Source organism: Agelaius phoeniceus, chromosome 7, assembly GCF_051311805.1.
Source record: "Agelaius phoeniceus isolate bAgePho1 chromosome 7, bAgePho1.hap1, whole genome shotgun sequence".
Taxonomy (NCBI): domain Eukaryota; kingdom Metazoa; phylum Chordata; class Aves; order Passeriformes; family Icteridae; genus Agelaius; species Agelaius phoeniceus.
The window spans coordinates 42466964-42487859 of record NC_135271.1 but is presented as its reverse complement, the minus strand read 5'-3'; the positions used below and the strand labels follow the sequence as shown (position 1 = coordinate 42487859).

At 36.9% G+C, this 20896-nt stretch overlaps 1 protein-coding gene across 2 annotated transcripts in view; it reads right to left on the bottom strand.

Moving 5' to 3' along the window:
• Positions 1-20896, bottom strand: part of CCDC93 (CCC complex scaffolding subunit CCDC93) — a 33011-nt gene that overhangs the window by 6015 nt on the left and 6100 nt on the right. For both annotated transcript variants that reach the window (XM_054636620.2, XM_077181695.1), the window contains exons 5-19: positions 18754-18852; positions 17630-17686; positions 15446-15546; positions 14299-14338; positions 12803-12895; positions 12285-12335; positions 11233-11319; positions 8127-8243; positions 6626-6688; positions 6371-6444; positions 5735-5816; positions 5288-5359; positions 4082-4153; positions 3703-3811; positions 1103-1185 (exon numbers count right to left, since the gene is read on the bottom strand). In XM_054636620.2, the coding sequence (XP_054492595.1) occupies positions 1103-1185; positions 3703-3811; positions 4082-4153; positions 5288-5359; positions 5735-5816; positions 6371-6444; positions 6626-6688; positions 8127-8243; positions 11233-11319; positions 12285-12335; positions 12803-12895; positions 14299-14338; positions 15446-15546; positions 17630-17686; positions 18754-18852 (1200 nt within the window). The remainder of the gene's footprint in view (positions 1-1102; positions 1186-3702; positions 3812-4081; positions 4154-5287; positions 5360-5734; positions 5817-6370; positions 6445-6625; positions 6689-8126; positions 8244-11232; positions 11320-12284; positions 12336-12802; positions 12896-14298; positions 14339-15445; positions 15547-17629; positions 17687-18753; positions 18853-20896) is intronic.

The window sequence follows — 20896 nt, the reverse complement described above, 5'->3', positions numbered from 1 at the left end:
TCTGTTTCTCTGTTCTCTATAATCTACTTTTTATGCCCCATTTCAAAACCAGTCTCTCTATAATTTTTAAATTTTCAGGTTTACCCTCAAAAAAAAAACCCAAAAATAAAACAAAACTCCCAACAAATAAGTCTGTATTAAATACTATTGTAAGGGAGAAATTAAAGTAATGTTAAATAATATAGCTTTTACTTCATCAATTTTTAAAAATATGGCATATGACTCTTCTGAATGGAAAAAATGAAAACCACCTAACGTGGATTAGAATCAGCTGCTTAAGGGAAGGAAATGGTTGCTCATGATCTCCAAAACAGGATGTGAAAGAACACTGAAAAAGTGTCCTTCAGAAATGTGACCACTGCTTGTCTCACAAACTAAAGAAATATATCTAAATAATGCAAAACTCACTAATCTGTTCTTAGTTTATTAGAAGAAACAGAGAAACCTGAGGTATAAAAACATTTTGTATTTTAAAAGTAAAGTCGTAATTTTTATTTCCTCTTGTTTCCTCCTATTTCTCCATCTTTACTGAAATCAGACACTTGTCATTGCAAAAAAAAAAAGACTGGAATTGCTCAGTTATGCCCAAGAAAGAAGTGAACACGACATAGATGGGAGAGAGGAGGGGAAAAAACCATTCTTTCATGAAAACTACTCTTCTGACCCAGTAAAATCACTAGCAAATTAAGTGTGGGCAGCTCAGACCCTGAGAACTAAATTTGATGCTGCTGATAGCAGCTTAAATTTGCTCTCCAAAGTTACTGACTGTGGTCTGGGTTCATAATAAAAGGTATTGACCAAAAAGAGAGAAAAGGGTAATTTGGTGCTATGATTACAGAGATATTTGCTGATCAAATGCTATTCATGTTTCAAGAGCACAGTGAGTGTTTAAACATGCTGTACAAACAGCAATTCTTTTACAACACAGACCATTGCCCCTCCAAGATTACACATATTCTTATGATTCTGTTGTTCCATTTTTCTTTACAAAGACCAGTAAGTCTGCTCTAACAGGACTGAATATGGTGAAAGCCAAGCAAAAATTTTTTAATTCCTTCCCCACAGACTGAATACTTAGAAAATAGTAATAACATTTTCTTACCTCCTTTTCCAAATATACTTTCTTATCATCCAGTGTATTATAAAGAGTAAAAAACTGCTTTGTTTCTTTGTGAGTTGCTGAGACTGCAAACAAAAAAAAGGGGGTAGAATAATAAAAGAATATGAGGTAAAATGGAATCTGTAAAAATACTCTGTAGGCTTTCCATAACATATTTTCCACTATCAATAATGGAACACAGTCACTAATGTACATGCAGGGGGAACATCCTCCCAGAGTTTCTCTCAGCAGGGTTCCAGCCATCATCTCCTATAAGAACAACACAGCTCAGTGTCTAAATTAAGCCCAACTGCTGCCAGCCCTTTCTGCCAGCCCATGCTGGCACCCTCAGCTGCCTGTCTGTGCTTCCTTCCCAAGCTGTGCCCTGACACCACCAGGCAGCTGTGCTGCTCACAGGGGCCTTGCCTGGCTTGTTCGAGGGGCACGGGCTCAGCAGGGACAGGGAAGAGCAGATAATCTTGGTAGTACTGCAGGGGAAAAAAGTGCAATAGACTATAAATGTCAAGTTACACATGTGCAAGATGCCCAACAAAGCTTCTGCTGTTTTAAAGTATTTTTATCTTCTTCCTAATCTATGTGTGGTGATAGAATTAAGTAATACTTTCTGGTTTAGGAGGTTACAGCAGATGTTGGTCAGAGCTCAGCTGGGAAGGCAAGGCTCAGACATGCCTTCCCTTTGGGTCTACAAGATGATACTCAAATCTGCTGAGTGTTCCTCTAGTCTTAAGCTCTTCAATGCCTAAGGAAATCCAATATATTTGTGACTTCCAAGGAAAGAGTTCAACAGGCAGCAGAAGTAATTCTGGCTAGAAACCACAAGCTGGAAAAAATGTATGGGTTAAAAATTATAAATCTCAGTGAAATCTTACTCATTAGTCTGGGATTTGCAGAATTGCTGCCAAATGAAAGAGGCCTTTCCCAAACCATTTCCTTCATGCAACTCCTGCTCTTCCAGCAGCTCTGGTAGCCACAAGTCTTTCATAAGTGGATTCCACAAAACAACTCAGAAAACCTTTCACAATTTCACCTGTGTTGGAAAGTTGTGCCAACTTTTGGAGCCTTATGGGCACCCACCAGAACCCATGCAGGGTAAAACAAAGGGAGAAGAGGAAGAGGGAACCAATTGGCTCATTGATTCTCTTAAACATTTTCAATGGAAGAGGCTTAGTTGGGTGAAAACCAAAACACTGAATATAACTGAAAAGGATTCTGGTGCAAAAATCACAAAATCACTATGGTTTGAAATTAGTGCTGGAGATTGTCCTGTCTAACCCCTTGAAGCAAAGTTTAAAAAAAACATCTTTTGGCAACTGAAGGTCACCTGAACCTGGCTAAGGGAAAAGCCTCTAAGTACCTCTAAAAACACAACAATTCACAGAAAAACTGGCTAGAGATTTCCAGCTCATTTCTCTAGAAGTTTAGCCTGTGCAATGCAAGTTCCCAGCCATGACTGAGCAGTGTGTTATCCTGAGATACTACTCACAGTTTGTACTTTAGAAAACAAAGTCCCATAAAATTCAAAGCATCTTAAATCTATATCCAAAGCTGCCCAAGTCTCTTTGATGCTAATCTCTCTGTACTTCAGATATAATGAAGCTCCATCTTTTGAGCAGGTAGCTCTGACCAGACATGACAGAGAATGTGCAGAAAATTTAAGGAAAAACAACAAAGCTCTTTATATCTGGACTTGATTAAATAAGCTGCATGGCACAGCAAAGAGGGGGAAAGAAGCACTGGACTTGTGCTCACATCTATTCCATGTATTTGGACAACACACGTGGAGAACAGCACAGAACTGTGCCACTGGAGATGCCTCACCAGGGCAGGGGATTTGGATCCCAGCCAGATAACCAGTTTGGAACTGCTCACCCTTCCAGAGCTTGCTTCACACATTTATTTAATAAATGCAGACTACCTCTGAATCATTAGCTGGGTTTTCTTATGCTAACACACAAGTTAGTTAAATATACACCAGTAAACATACTGGTCTGTTATCAGTTTAGTGGAACAACTTTGAAATTTTATTCCATTTGCACCTTTTCCAATTTTATAATTTCTGATCATAACAGTTAAAGACAATTTGTATTCAGCTCCTACCAAGGAGCCTACCAAGATGCAGCAGGATTGTGTTAATTAAAATTGAAAGAAACCGATCCCCTCATGAAACTGTTTTTACTTGGTAGTTCTTGACATAGTTTGGTTCAGAACCAGTTATGTCATGTCAGTGGAAACAATAAAAGAAATCTAATGGTAAGGCAAATTAATTAAACACGATTCAAACTTACAGCAACCTCATTTCTAAATGGTGAATTAAGGAGCTCAGAACATACTGGCTATTAACCTAAATGACAGAACCTGCTGCAGACAAAATTTAGTCCAGAGACCTTGTGCACCGAGTTTCACCCTCAGGAGTATTCTTAAAGCCCAGCTTATAAAACCTCAAAAATATGATGTGTAACATGAATACCAAAAGCCTTTAAAATACCACCAAATTAGCAGGTTTATGCCATATGCTTAAAATGCAACTGCCCTCCTTTCAGGGCTTTAGCCTTCAGCAGGATGGTCCTGCTTGATATACATACCCTGACTGTAAAGTTCAATAAATCTCTTCTGATACTGTGTGAGCTCAGCTCGGCTGGGTACTTCATCAATCTTGCGTTGTAAAATGGCTATTTCTCTGTTTCTTCGTGCCTGAATAGAAAGTTAGGAGGGGAGAAAACAAAGCCTCTTCTTGTTCTCTTCTTAAAATGGATGAAGCCCCCCCAGCAATACTTTGTTATTAAATAATTGATTTTAAAAACAAAAAGCTTTGGCTGAGGATCAATTTTTTTTTTTTTTTTGCAATTGATTTGTGACAGAAACACTTGTTAAAATTAGAACAACAAGATAATGTATTAGAAGTTCCAAGATAAGACAAACATCAGCAATTTTGCACAAGTAAGGACACAAAGAGTAACTCACCAGTAGCAGGCGGATCTTTTGAAGTTTCTCTTTCTCAGCTTTGTACTGCTCTTCTATAATCTTATTTGGCTCCTGGAAGTTGAGAACCCAAAACAATTGTGTATTACAGTAGCATACGAGAGCTGCAGTGCAAAAATGGGCAGATTTGGTTTGTTTTCTGCTTTTGCCTATCTCTGGCTCCCACAATAACACCACCATTCATTGCTTGGGGTTTTTAGAATAATAATTCCTTATCTGTATTAAAAGCCTGACATCATTTACTCTAAACAAGGACATTTAGATGGTTTTTAACTTTTGATGTTTTAGTTTTTAAGAGTTATCAATAGCTTTTGCACTGCTTTACAACAGTCACACTTTAAATGAAGATACAAATTCAAAGATTGTGTGTACCCCTTGTCTGAGTGTTTATACTTTGATTCAGTGATGGGGTTAAGAATAAACAAGGCACCTGAACAGAACATAAGGCCTCTGACATGTGTACTAAACTTCCTGCAGTGTGGGCTTCTAAATTTGAAGATCCAGTAAACTAGGTTAGATAGGTTTTTTTTCCTTGCTGAAGAATTTAAGATTTCAGTTTGCACTTTAATTTTTTTCATGCCGTGTTGAGGAGGACAGCAGCATCATGGAAGTTGTAACCTGCCTTGTTCCAGAGGCATGAATGCATCAAATGTTTACCCACTGAAAATAAAGTCATTGAAGCTTTTCCTTTTCTGTTCATTCATTATTCATTGCCATCAGTCTGGATGCACTTGTGTTAAAGTCTAACTTCTGACAGCTGCTCACTGCATGCAGTGCACTGAGCCACTGAAAGCTTGTGCTTTCATCCTTCAGATAACCCCACTTCTAAGAAAAAAAACAACCAAACCAGACATTCTTTCTAAGGAGGACATGTTTCTGTCAGAGATATGCACAGCTTTTAGCACAACACCCAGAGATTCTTCTCTGGTACTACAAAGAAAGAAGTAAAAGGCACAAAAGCATCTACAAGCAGAGCCCCATGGATTCTGCAAAAGAACAGATAATGCTGTTGCTTTTTGCACACTCCTGTATTTCTAGGATTATTAGCCTGAACCGTGGCTTTACAGAGCTCTTTAAATATTCTAGCAGATACTTCAATGCTTACAAGAATGTCCCAGAAGTAAGAAAGACTTAAACAATCATTCCCAAATGCAATTTGAAAATAAGAATTTAGGCTTTTGCTATTACCTGTTCCTCCCCATCTTCCGCTGCTTCAGCTTTCAGAGTCTCAATATTTTGTTGTAGTCTCTCCATTTCTTCCTTTAAAACAAACAAAATTTGAGGTTTTTTTAACTGAGACTTCTTCTCTTAAGAAAGGTGAGGGAAGGATCTTGACAACACAACTTCTAACAACATTTCAGAGCTGACCACACACATAATATTTAAATTTGGAAGATTAAACAGCATTCCCTGCTTAAAGGTATTAAGGAAGGCCACACCTGCTTAAAGGTACTAAGGAAGATCCTTCCTCTCTCCTCCCTGCTCCAGGGGTGCTAATATTCAATATAAACTTGGAGTTAGCAGTACCTGGGAGTGTGGGACAGATGACAGACAGGCACACACAGCACAACACACCAGGAAAGTGCTTATTTACCAAGTTTGAAATGAATCCTTCCAGGAGACACTGGAACTTACCCTACAATGTGCTTTGAACTCTTGCTCCTGGCTCTTTAGGTTTTCATTCATGGCCACCAGTGCTCTCAGACTCTGTAATACGCTAAATTTGAAGATCCAGTAAACTATGTTAGATTTTTAGTTTCCAATTTAAACAGATGGAGAATTAACATATATTAAAACAAGCTTAGTTCTAAATAAATTTACAATAAAACCTGGGTAAATTAAAACCCCAAATATCAGCACTGATATACCAAGGTCAAAATAAAGATGGAGTGTTACACTGAACATTCTGATGGCTTTGTTATGTTTTAACCTCATTGCTGTGAAAGTTTTGAGAGACTTCTATTTAATTTATGTGAGATGAAGGTTTCAAATATGAACAAAATAAATCAAGAAGGCTTCATCTGCTTGTCAGATGTGTCTAGGGTTCTTCTGCTTTAAACACCTACAATTATTTTGAACTACAGACTGACACTTTTCATTCTGACTGAATCCTATTGCAATGTTTCCCTGTCTCTGGAAAGCAAACTGGAGAATAATTTAATTTTTAAATCTTAGTTATTTGTTAAGGTTGACAAACCAAGAATCATTGAATGATTCATTTTAAAACCATTATTTTTCAGAATTTCAAAGGTAACAAAGGAAGAAACTTACCTAGAATCTGCTTGGGATTCTATTGTTTCTAAGGCTGCCAATTCCTTGTCCAGCTTTTCACTGTAACTCTTAACCTAAGGGTTACAATTAATAATAAATTGATACTAAATTGATTAATAATAAATTAACTTTCCCACACCATGAGATCAGTGAATTAAGCTGGCAGACACCTTTACTGTTTAATACACCCCTTCACAAACAGAATTTCTCAAAAAAGTTTCAGCTACAAACAGCACAGATAAAACCAAAGATTACCTCTGTTAATGTCTCTTTTGCTTTGGTACATTTTGCCTGGAGATCAGCACATTTAGCTTGCAACTGTTACAAAAGAGAAAAAAAAAAAAAAAAGAGTTGGATTCTATATTCACACTAATTACACCTGTAATGGAGAACAGAGAATATTTGAGCTGTTCATAATGGTTGTCTGTCAAACAGCAGGCCAAGCATAACAAACACTGTCTTTTCTTGTCAGCTACTCTTGCAACTGATTGCAAGAATTCTGACTGAATATTTAATTACTAATAGCAAACATTTTCCACCTGATCCTTTAGGTCCATAAAGTCCCAGAATAAACAACAGCTTTTCCAAAATAGAGGCCAACAGAATGGTGACTTACTGGACAGAATCTCTGCTAAACTGCTCAAACTCTTCTAGCCTGGCTGTACTGGCCTAGTTTCACACCAAGCTAAGAATGAGTCCCATTTTATACTTCTCCAAATAAGTCAGGGCAATTCAAGACTTGCACAGAAGCACCATGGCACCAAACCACAGACACTTCCACACCAAATAACCAAGCTGCTTTATGGTTTTCTTCTGTGTGTCTATGGAAAGTCTAGTAAGGCAGTTAGCAAAATATGTATTATAAACAAATATTAGATATTTCACTTGGTAATTAATTTACAGAAGATAATTTTAGAAGAACATCCTTCTTTAAATTCCCTATGATTTAAGATAACATTGCAAATAGTAACAACAAAAATAGGGCATGGTTTACAAAAGTGGAGCAAAAGTAAGCCAACAAAAAATGCACATGTAGCTCAGTTCCACTTCCTTTCATGCTATTTTAGTGTGCTGTTCACAACACAGAGCTGTGACTTAATGCTCCACTCTTCCCTTTCCAAATTTATAAAAATAAAGCTTTTTCATTGTTTTTCATAATTTTTTACCAATAGTTCACCAACAAATTTTATCCTAACTAACTAAAAAAAATTAAGTCTGCAGTGCACATCTCATGAAAACTGACATGAATTGTTAGTTTTGAGAAATCTTGCCAAAACTTACTGCAGTATTGAAGCCAGAACTCCATAAATATTACTTAAAAGACAGGGTTCTTGACTGTCACTGATTTCAAAAGCTGCTTTTGGCAAGTGGTAAATGAAATTCAGCCAGGAAATTCTTACTTTAGTAAAGTGATAAAAGGATTATATTTGGCTTACAGCTGTCAGTACATTTTTTCCCCATATAAAAACAGCACTGAGATTGTTATGTACTGAAAACAAGCTGCACAGAATTAAAGGGCCCTCAACTGTTACAATGGCAAAATCATGGTCCTTCCCAAAATTAAGGCTGAGCCAACTGCCCCCAAGAACACAACCTGTTCTCACAATCCAAGGGCAATGCAAGCAGAGAAATCAGTGTTCAGCATGACAAATAGCTGGTGCAGAAGATAGCTTGCAGATATTTTCTGGATGGCAAAAACTTTGTGATCAACCACTTTTATCAATGTTTTCTTCCTTACTACACACACAGTACTCACCTCTTCGAGGAGTTTGGTTTTCTGCAAGATCTGCTTGTTGAGAGATGCCACCTTCCTTCTGTGTTGCTGGGCAGCTCCAAGCCTTTCTGGTCTCTCCTCAGCAGAAAGCTCAGATTGCTGAAAAACCAATAACAACAAGCTTTTGGACCTCACAGCACTGTTTTCTGCTTCTTCAGAAGCTCAGGAAATACCAAAGTGGGACACACCTATGATATTCCTTATCAAGAACTGTGTCTATCCAAAAGAACGACTTAACTGATTTACCTCCCATCAAAATAAGCAAGCAGCTGAACAACTGAATTATATTCCAAAATTTACAAGTAAAGTAAGCTAAAAAAGTCAGGTGCTCTGCAACAGGTGGAAAATACTACAGTGTACTAGAAGATAGATTTTTTTTTTCATCAGCATTATGGTTAAACTTGGTAGAGCTCTTCAATGGAAAAAATGGAAGCATACTAAAAGACACCTTAAGCCGTGGTATTCACTGAACTTGTTGAATCAGAGATGTTCCACATCCCAACAAGCAGCTCCAGAATTTTCAGAAGCCTTGAACAATAGTGTATTCTGAAATAGAGGCTTGGATGCATCTCCATGCTGAATGACAATGACATGCTCAGAGTGGTAGATGTGTTTACCACTCTGGGGTTTTTTTGTATGTGCACATGCACTGCTGACACTAGCCTTTGAGAACTACTCCATCCAGCATGCATTGCCAAGAGTGTCTCATAAATGCATAACAGAGACAGCAATCTGGATCCAGCTCCTCTTCTCTTGAATTGTGAAAGCAAAGCTGACAGAAACATTCTTTATAAAAAATAACATTTAGAATAGAAACTGTATTTTTTCAGTAGACAAAAGAATCATTAAAAACCAGTGATATCTTGATCTCTAAGGTATTATTTGCCTAAAAATTATTTGTACCTTTTGGAAGTCTTCACTTTGATACTTACATCCATCTGTTTTTGTAATTTGCTTCAAGCACTCAGACTTCTTTTTTTCACTTAATCCATTTTCCAATATTTCACTAGAAAACCAGTTAATTTTCAAGTACCTCAAGTGCTAATTTATAGTCTGTCAAAGACTTCAATACTAAGTGCTTTTTGAATAATTACCCAATGTTGACAACTGCTACAATGCATAATCAGCTAAAATGCTACAAGAAATGTGATATATTCTTCACTCATATTTGCTCCTGGTTTCACTCCAGGCAGATGGGTAAGCAGCTTAATTTTAAATGAAAATAAGAGGCAAAGCCTGTCTTCCTCCTCTCCATTTTCTATGTAATTCATACTGAAGAGCAGCTTAATGATGTTATGTTTTTACATCCATGCAAGAAAAGACCAATTCTGATGGCTTAACCCAACAATTCAGAGGCTTTCTTTGCTTTTGTTGTTAGGAAAGAAAGAAATGCCTCTAAGCAACACCTGTGACCCTGAACTACTCAACAAATATATACTCAGTCTTACTTATTCCTCTCATTATTTAGGCAAATCACATTCCTTCATCATCTTATGCATTCCAAAACCTTCTCACCACCACATTTAGCCTCTCACATGCATAAGATACAAATGGAGAAAAATGGAAATGCAAGAGAAACAAAGATGAGCTAAACTAGTCTGAGACTGATGTTTGCAGAAATAGTAAAAATCCATGTAGTACAGCTTTCCCATTAAAAAAAAGTGGATCTTATTTCAAGAAGTAAACTGTACAGCTTGCTTTTGGAAAATGGGAAAGAACCATCACTAATGTCTCTGGCTGTTTAAAGATGATCAATTTGCTACTCATTAATAATTTTCTGCCAGTATTTTCAGAAGGTGAGGAATGACACTACAATCCCTCCTCCAGTTCACTCAGCAGGTTAACATGGCAGCAGAATGGAGGGGCAAATGCAGAAAATTTTAAGCACTGACCTTGTGCAAAAATGCTTCTTGTAAGAAAGGTCCTGGCCCATGGCAACATCAGACCTATAATTTGGCTTGTCAGGTATCTTTACTGGGCTTGTGGTAAGACAAAACTCTGATAAAAAAATAAGCACTGCTGTGTTTCTCAGGCCATGTACAGTTACCAGGGGCTAAGACTATTAGAATTATATCCAAACATTGCTGATGCTTCAATAAACTCTTTGATAACATCCTTAATTTTTTTCCTGGTGCATGCATACGTGCACAGAAATTCTATTTTTTTTTATCACATCCCATAGATTTGAAAAGTGATCTATTTTTGGTTTGACTTGAATCAGTTCTTACTTTTCAGAGTATTAATCATTGCTCTACTATAATAGTCAAGGTCCTGCTCCCTTCTCTCAGAACAGAAGAAATGTAACATTGAAATATGACCCTTGGGCTTCTGTTCTTCCAATCTTTTATAATAAAGAAAGGCCAAGAATTTGCTGTTGAGCTATAGGGTTTATCTCCAAAATGGGAAAGCTCCATACCTCAAATGTGTCAAGAAAAAGGAAGAAATATGAGAAGACTATTGGACAAGTAAGAGCGACCTATAACTCATATCTGGCAGTGATGTATTGGATGCATTAATTGCTTGAAGAGCCAGATTTTCTTTTCACATTACTGCAAAAAACAATCACAGCTGAACACAGTAACTGGAGCAAACACACACATTTAATTGCTTTGACTCCTCAAAGCAACAAAGGTTTGAGTTTGATGAGATTCAAAACTTGAGAGCCAGGGCATGACTGAGAACTGGGGTCCAGGGCAAACATCTGGAAATCTGAGTGCAGGAGGCCTAGACTTTTCACTGAGCAGGCCCACAGAGCTGTATTTCTGTGCTTAACACTGAACATTCTAAAGCATATCAAGAATTTAGGCCTCTAGTTTGAATTGATACAACTCAGGGCCCTCTTCATCCATGAAAGGATTTAGGCAGGTGCTTAAACCCCAGTTAGTCACAAATGCAAGTCAGGGACATGTGCTATCACACCAAAAGCCTGGGTATGTTTAACTTTGAACTCTGGCTGTGCTGCTGCCCCACAGCATGTATTAAAAAGTGTGCTGCAAGAGAATCATGGCAATGAAGTTGGCAGTTTAAAGCCTAAATTAAAAAGCTATCAAACACCACATTGTTAAACCCACTCAGGTAACACACTTACCTTCTCAGCATATTCTGACACAATTTGCTTGATCTCATCTGACTGGAGTCCAACAATCTGGCCAACTGTGCTTGCTGTCAGTTTGCCCTGCAATTGTATCAAGAAAATGCTTGGAGCTTTGGAACTGCCTGTACTTTTACATGATAATTTTGAATAGTTCTAATTTTAAACAGAAATTTGCATAATGAGTAAAAATCTCTAATGATAAGAAAAGTCCAGGAAACATTCCACCCTCCAAACATAATTTTGCTGATAGGAATGTCTCAATTAAATCCTTTTAGCAAATTTTTATTCATATTTTAGAAATTAATTTTTTATTGTTTATACTAATTTTGCATTTGCTTAACAAACCTCTAAGCATGCAGGCATGTGCAAGAATTCACCTTTAAACTGCACTATGTATAAAACCAGTTTTCAAACAGAACTGAATTCTACAATGGATTTCAGTACAAAACATGTCAGTCAACTCTGAGACTAGACTAATTATTACCTTTTCTTTCATGACTCCAGCATAAACAGAAGCAATGTTCAACAGCTGAAATTATTTCCAGTCCTTTCACCCAGAAATCAAAAACAGACTACAAGTTCCACTGTATCATTAAATACAACAAATTAAGAAAAGAAGATGCATATCCAGTATTTTTGTGTCTTAGTCTAATGTTGTGTTTATAAGTGCTTTGAAAAGAACCTTGAAAGGCACAGTTTTCCAGCACTCTCCCCAGTAATCCTCTGAATAATTTCACAAGATGAGAAAACTAAGATAGTGCATCTTGGGTAGCTGCAGAGTGATGTCTTTGCCCTGAAATTCTTGTAGAAGCCATTTAAAGGCATTTATTTATATTGTCATTATAATTTCAAGGCAAATGATGAATTAATTAGCTTTGTAAAATTTACTGTCTTCCTAATTCAACCATTTTTTATGCACTCTCCTTACGAAAATTTAAACAGTTATTCCATGACTTCAGACCTGAATCAGCAGCCTGATTTTAAGAATAATTACCACAATCAACCATAATTTAAAGAAAGCTGTATCAGTTTTAAATGCTACTGACCTCTTCTGTTGCCATTGCAGCCATTCCAGTCATGAGAGTTTTAATGCGAAGCTACAGTAAAATATGAAGAATTACACATAACAATTTAACTTCTAACATTTTGTTATCTTTCTGCCAAGGACATATACATAAAATTAGTATCATATAATGTGTATTTTAAAACATGCAATGGGGCCCTATGTCTGTGAAAAGAAGAGGTGGCTAAAGTTACCAAATGTAAGGAAAATTTCTCGTAACAGTAAACTTTCACTCAGACTATTCCACTCCCACTGTCAACCAAAAATCAACCTTTTTAAAAAATGCTCAGATTCAAGAAATAAAAAAGGTTTGGGGTATTAAGCACCAACAAGCATTAATTTTGTGGATCAATTTCAGGCTCTGTATTCTCCTGTGGGAAGCAACTTTCACTTCAACTAACCGTGGAAATTTTCCTTCTTTTGGAGAATGACTGGGCAGTGAAAATTGCTGCTCTCTCCCCCAGGTTAGTAACTCCCATGCCTGCTGTGTCTGGGGCTCACCTCTTCAGCAGCCTGAAGGTCATCTTCATCACAAGGCTCAGCCTTCCCTGCTGCTGCAAGCCCTGGAGGTAGCACTGCTTTTTTATCTTCAGCCTTTTAAAGAAAAATGAAGCCATTAGCATATTGGAACTAGGTATAATAAAGTGTTAAGAAAGACATCAAAGAGAAAATTGGAATGTAGCTATTCTGTTTATACAAATACATTTCAGCTACTGGAACATCCTCACCCTCCAAATCATGCCAACTGAAATGTAAGCCCTCCTGATTCCTCACAAGTGTTCCAACTGTGTCTCTGGCTTCCTATGGACTTATCTGGTCTGAAGATTCCTTCAGCTTTCAGAAGCACAGCCTTCTGAGAGCTGCCAGCCTCAGGAGACAACCCAGAATATGATGCCTACTACACAGGACAAGACTGATTTTTTTTTTAATAAATTGTTTTTGCAACTTAATATTGGTGTAACAAACATACGACATAAAAATTGCAAACATGGCTGGTTCAGTTAGAAGAATTTGTACCACTGAAGTAAAGAGAACTGAGGACACCCAGACTCAATTTCTAGGTCACCCTACCCCACCACTAACATATTTCACTGTCCACTTCTGCCTTACTGGAGGCTCAGCTTCCACAACAACAATGATGAACATCTAATATACAATATCCCAAAGGCAACAGAATTTTTGAAGAAACAAAATGAACTCTATAAATATGACTAGTGGTTACTCTGAGTGGAAAACAGGCATGCCTAGATTGAGAAATATCTCCATTTATAAAAACATAAATGTGACATCTGTATGTGGAATATTGAGATAATAAAGAAGAGCAACTTTAATCTACTCAATGTATTGCTGGGTCCATGATGTGTTTAATGCATTACCTTCATTATCTCTGTAATAAAGACTTGTAGCCAAATTTAATGTCTGCACTGAAACAACAAAACTGCAGGTACCCTGCATTTTATGGACATTTTAAGATGCCATAATTGTCAAAAGCACAGCAAAGATGCCAATTTTCAAGAAGGACAATGATTTATTTATTTATAGGTTTCTCAATCACATTAAACAAAGTGTTTTGTAATAAATGTCTACAATATTCCTTACCAAGTTGAGTGGTTCTTTAAAAAGAAAGACTCTTTAATGATCACGTTATGGAACACTCAGTTGAAAAATATAAACAGACAAAATATGTCATTACCTAACAATAAAAGTCTAACAAAACAAACCCAATGCCCAAACTGTCTTTCTTCTAAACAAAAAAAAAACAGTTTGCAAAATGTGATCTGTAAGCAGAGATGAAGGAAATCCTTTAAAAAGGGTAATCAGTTACACCTTTCATGGCATGCAGGTTTTTAATTGCAGTTAGCCATTTGTAAAATCTCTTAACAGTAGAAGTTATAGCTGTCTATTCTCCTGTATTCTTTTAAGAGTTAACAGTAACCAACACTTCAACAATGCAGTTCTTATCACAATTTGAGCATTTTAAATTAGTATATTTTTACCTGTTCTGTTTTTCCTGCTTGTCTGCTAAATCCATATCTCCTAAAAGAACAATAGTAACATGAAGGGAAAATACTGTTGTTTATGACTTCCACAAATACATTAAGTTTTTATCAATTTTCAACATAAGATATGCACCAAGAGCCAGGATCAAATTAGTTTTGAAATGTTTTGAGTAAACCAAATATGCAGGTACTGGAGCATATTTACAGAATGGTTTCATATCCATTATCTGAATATTCCATATCCCATCAAGATTTGCAAATCTTGACTTTCCATAAAATATTATCATGTAAAGCTCATGAGAGGAAAAGGGAATGCTCTTTTCCCATTTGAAAGTAAATCCTGAGCTATTACACTACAGTCCATGTTACTGTTAAAAGGAAAGTACTCACAACAGTGAGACAAAAAACAAACAAAAAAATCCATTGCTTTGGGGGAAAAGAAGCCCCAGAAGATAAAAAATGGAATTCAGATGTAATCTGCACTTGTTAAGTATTAAGAGCTCACACAGCAGACAAGATGTCCTTACCACTAAACTGTGAAAAGAAAACTGGAAATAGAAACTAGAAATAGAAGCTCTGTAACTTCATTTTTATGTGTTTCCAGAGCTCTCAGTAAACCAGAGGGACTTTCAGAGATAATGGAAAATCAAAAGCCTTGGTAACTTTGTCTCTGAATGAAAGTTTGCAGCAAAGTGAGAAGACAAAACATTCAACCATGATTCAGCCTCCTGATGCAGCAACCACATGAGAATGAGAAAAAGAAGCAACAGCATCTGCAGGTCCTTTTTCACCAAATTTTCAGTGGATTGCTTGCAAAAACCTAATATTGATTGACACACACTATCTGGAAGAATGGTGTATTTAAGCTGTTTTTATAAAAAACAGGTATGTTAAAAAAACACACCCTAGAAGGAGCATAAAGCCTGGTCTCCCACTGTACAAAATATGGTTCACAAATATGAGGACTGTCCAGTCCCCAGAGAACTTGCAGGGTAAGGAAACAAAATCTGAAATCAAACAGGAGTAAATCTGAACTAGCTCAATTCTGAAGTAATAGGAAAAACCCTACCACAATCCAAATTTTATCTGTACTGCTTGTAATACACGGTATAAAACCTAGAGAGAGCTAAATGAAGCCTTTCACCTGCCATATTCCAGAAGTGTAGCATGAACCTTTGATTCCTCATCCAGCAGCTCCTCAGCTCCTGTCTGACGTTTGTATTTTCTCTGGGGTTTGTAAACTTCCTGCAAGACAGTGAATGAGTGCAGAGCTTGTAAAAGGGTTTTTTATAAAAAAATAAATGAGGAATTGTCATCTAAAGTGATATAAACTTTAGCTTTCCAACTCAATATTCTTACCCAAATAAATCGCCTTAACCTTCTCTTTCTGGTACTACATTATAAAACCTTACTGAATTAATTTCTAAGCAATTTCCTACAGAAATTTTTTAAGTTTAAAAAACCATTATAAATGACTGTTTAACATGAAACAATGTCTCAACCATCTCCTCTGTCACGTTTGAAAGAAGAATAAAAAGTAACACTCAACATCTGATTTGGCTAATGCCAGTGTCTAGAAATTTACCTTGTGAGTTAATTCTATTTTTAAACTCTGATTTTAAATAATTAAATTTAAATTTAGATAATTAAATGCAATTATTATTTATTCAATGATCACAGGTTACAATGGAATTAAAGCAGATTTTATTACAATTTAAGGGGAAAAAAAGTCTCAAGAAGTTGGGTAGTAAAATGACTTTTATCTCCTGCTATCCAAGTGTAATCCAATAGCTCAACAACAGCCCATCAAATAAAACAAGAATTCACAATTACTATTTTGTACTGATAGAGCTGCTCCCAATTTAAAAACAGAAGGGAGAACATTTCTTTTTTTAAATCTGGCTTTCCATACCACACAAAATATTATTTTCCACAAACAATTCCTGCACCATAACACTGCTGAAAAGGCTTTCCATCTTTTTCAAAGATGTGATCCAAAAGTGGAGATTTCAAACAAGTACAAATTGACAGAGGGTGAGCTAACGTGTAAAACAGAATACATGTCTCACTGGAAAGACAAGTATTTCTAGTTGGAGTTAAAGACTCAATGTAAGTCTGCTGATAATTTAAAAACCCAATTAAAACATGGGGAACAACACTTTAGACACTGTAATTGAAATTTCCAAAGCAAGGACAATTATTCAAATAGATTGACAAAGGAGCTCCATTGGTCATCACCTGGAGACTTTCATTGCAATGTTATTCTACAAACACATGCTGTAATTCAACCACATATATTATATTCACCAGCACTCAGATCATTTGCACAGAAAAACAACTACCTCCCTCCCAAACCTGTCAAAAGAGTAGGTGACTTGTCTGGCCCATTACACAACCTCTCATGTGGCTCCTTACACCAGCACTGAGCACCTCCATCTATGCATGAAGAGCTCAGGGTGCCTGGCTAGAGCTGTCTGAAAAAACAGGGATTTTCTCAGGAGAGCAGGGTTTCACCTTCTATTGAAGAGCCTTGAAAATGTCCCATTCAAAGCAAACCCAGATTTCTCCTCTCTTGTCAAATGCTGGCCTGGAATTTATCAAGATGATCCAAAAACCCCCAAAGCAGTAGTGAACTACTGTGAGTCAGAAATGGTGAATTGATGGTCCCAAGCAAAGGGGAAATTAGAAAGCAAGGACAGAAACTCCAGTTACCAGCCAGACAGCTGAGTTCAAGTATGAGAGTGAGAGAGCCTAGGTGTTTTACTATTTTACCTCTCTGTAGCACTCATGAACAAGCTTTCAAAAAATACATACAGTTTATCCAAGAGTTAGAAGATTTGCATGTGGAAAGGGAGAACACAGGTGAGACCACCTTTCCCAACCAACATCTGCTGTTGAAGAAAACAGTCCTGAAGGAGGGTGTTTACTTTCATTGCTAATTACAAGAAGTGAAAATGTCAAGTTCTGAAATGCAGATAATTAAGATCATCACCATATTAACTAATTTCAAGACAAATAGCACAACTGCTGATAGCTTCAAACACACATTTAAGTCTGCTGAGGGTTCAATAGTCTGTAGGCTACCCTGTGACTTTTGTTTGATAGTGTGGGATTCCACACAGCCCATGCAGGCAGTGGATATGGTTTATCTCCTCATACAGTGCCCACCTATCAATGTGATATATTGGCATTTGAGACCTGCCTCAAGGATGAAGATCAACATGTAACTTAATTGGGATCTTCTCATGATAAAACCCAATTAACCACATCCATTTCATTACTAAAACCACTCGCTTGGCCATAAAAAAAAGAAATCTAACATACTTACAAAGATATCAGTAACTGTTTTGAGTGCCTTCTCTTTTCTTTGCATGAATTCCTCATCCTGAAAGACAATAGTGGAGGTAATTAAAAATACCAGGAATGGACACTAAATCTCTTAACATTCTAATGATTCTGTGAAACAAAGCTGTCAAACAGTTTCTGAGTTGCCCAGAGATTTGGTGAAATGTTAGTGATTAACAAGAAAAGTTTTGCTTCTGCCTTCAGATGGGAGATAGGTCATCAAAACTGTGTCCAGATCAGCAGCCTAGCTGCTCTCTGCTCAGGCAGGACCTGACAAAAAAGCAGTCCCAGCCCACTACTGGGATCTCCAATCTTTATTACACTATTAACTAATTAAGCTGGGATAGACTTGATGTGGAAAAGAGAAGTTTCCTCTACTGTTTAGTTTCTAAGCATTAAAGATAATTATTAAAAAAAAATAAATCAAAATCGAAAGCACGCCAAGTTAATTAAATCTGTCTATCCCAACACTAGGGCCATCTGCCTTTAATCCTGTTACTAAGGGACAAAACTTGGGTTCTGGATGTTAAAAATGCAATTGCCTTGTGATATGTAAGAACAGAACTGATGGCTTTGCACTACAGGCACATGTCCAAGCTCATTCAATCTCTCCTCCTCTACCAAGACAACATCATGTCATTGCTGAAGAACAGTTCAGCTACTGAATGAAGTTTTTTACAAATCTACTTTTCAAGAGCAAATTTTGGGGTTTGGATACAGGAAGACAAGAGTTGCCTTTCAGCACTCTGAAAGAAACCCCAAATTATAGAATATTAACAGCATATTCATTCTCAATTTACTAACTAGATTACATTCTCCACAGCATGCTGGGTGTTTCTGAACAGCTAGAATGACACAAAAATACCAAATACCACCAAAAAACGAAGGCAATCATTGGGCAAAAGTTAACCAGAATCTACAAAATTTCTGTCACAATAATTCTTCAACTTCTTCCCAGATAAATTTGTAGGGGATTCCTTTAACACTCACTCACAAAACAATGGCACTTTACTCTGGTGAAGTGAGCAGATTTCAGACCTGTGAGGCTGGTAATGCAACTGAACATCTGACATATTATAACAGAAACAAGAACTGCCTTGATCTTACCTCTGGCAGCCTGTGAGTTTTCTGAAACTGTGATATAGAGTAAGATCGGACATAATCTCCCATTTCTTCCCTTGTTTCTATTGCACGTTTCACCAGCCACTGAAAAAAAAATTGTATTAGCTGAAAACAAAATAATAATAGCAGCAAGCATCAAACTGCTGCCTTATTTTTTAATACATGATAAAAGTTAAAAGCACATTTTAAGCATGGAAATAAGAGCATGTGATTTATTTGTAAACACAGCAACTCTTTGGCCTAACCCTAACAAAATGTGTCAGTATTTGCTACTTTATAAACATTTCTTTTTCTTTTGTGCATATGTTTCTTGTATGAAATTGTCCTACTGTAGATTATTCACTGGTTTAAAAGACTACAGCTCCACCATGAACAGACAGATCTTCAAGCCTATGAAGTGCTCAAGAAGAACCACATGCCTGTGCAAGAAAAAAGGCTTCTTCTGACATTTATAAGACCACACAAAAAGCCACAAAATACTGAAGTACATTTTAAACAATGTTGGAGAAGATAAATCTTGCAGACTGTTGACAGCCTGTGCAGGAGGTCACAGAAGAGATGAGATCAGTTGTGGGATCCAAGTTTGAACCAACAACTGTTTCCTGTGCTATAACCATGAACCCCTGGAAAGTGAGGGGAACATGATGACAACAAGAGATGAAAATGAATATTAATTACCAAGAACATCTCAACACAAGACTGTGTACATACTTTTGCCTGTGATCATATGCAGAATTTATTAGGAAGAAGAATGACATTTCTGCCCAATGGAATATTTGTAAGATTTTTAATTTTTTCTTTTTAAAGTTCTGCTACAGTCTATGGCAGTGAGCCAACTCAGCCTAATTTCTTCCTGTAGGGAAGGATCCATCTAAATTCTTGCACAGTGCAAGAGCTAATGGGACACAATGCCAGACTTTAGAGCAAGCATTTGTAGTATTTGAAAACTGATTTGAGATTTACAGATAGCAAGTGGAATCTTGATTTTAACAGGGCATTGAATAAAGTGCCATTATCAAAGACGTAATTCTTACATGGTGTAGTCAGCATTTTTTATTTTGCATGGTCTTTTTCAGAACACAGTATTCTGATGACACCAACAAGTTTTCTTGAAAGTCTGTCTTGGATGGGGTGAAATGAGATGTGGAGCAGGCAGAACTTCACAGGGACCTGACAGAAAGCCACAATTTTTAAACCAAGATCCTCTACATACTAAAAACTAAGCCCATCAAAAAAGACTTGTATGGGTCAGCTCTACCACCTACTGGCCAGCTACAAATACTGGGAGTCACTGCTCTCAGAGAAAGCCAGAAGCAGATTTCCTCTGTTTAGAATTAATATTTCTCCTTTCCAGAAGTAATATCCCAAGCCAGGATTTGTGATAAAACAGGTGACAGAAAAGAACACCTAGTGCTATTGTTTTTACAGGAGGAAGAATATATACCCCATGAAAGAAGCCTAGTGCTGGATAAATGTAACCATTCATTGCCATCCAGTGACCCGGGCAAGAAACTCACCTGGGTTGAATTTTTTTTTTCTTCTGTATAGGAAATAAGGGTTCAGAAGCAAAAACATTAGCAAGCCTGAAAGCTGTGTAAGAGCAGCACACACCACAGAATGTTTTGTGGGGAGTGCTGTTAAGTGTGGTTTTCCTCAGGAGCTTCCAACTAGAAGAGGAAAGAGCACCAGGAAGTTTTCCCCACTTCTTACAGATTGAAATTTAGAGTCTTCTTACTTGCTAAATTCCTTCACAGGCATGAGGTAAGGAGATATTTAATGGAAAAGAAGCTTGCTTAACAGTCTTCATTTTCCCTATCTGTCAAAGATACCTTTCTGTGTGTAGATGAAAGGAAAATCAAAAAATGCCAAGGATTCTCAAAATACCACATGTAACTGGAACACATTAAGTGTTAGCTTAAATCTTAATAAACTTGAGAACGAGGCACATGGTGAATTAGTGGTGCTCAACAAATACACAGTAAGAGGATCACTTGTCAGAACACAGGTTTTAAGTGATAGGAAATAAGGATGAATTATCTTAAAGAAATGACCCCAATGACTTTTGCCTTATTCATATCCTTCTGATTCAAGGTTTATCTGCATAACTTATGGAGTAAGTTAAACAGAG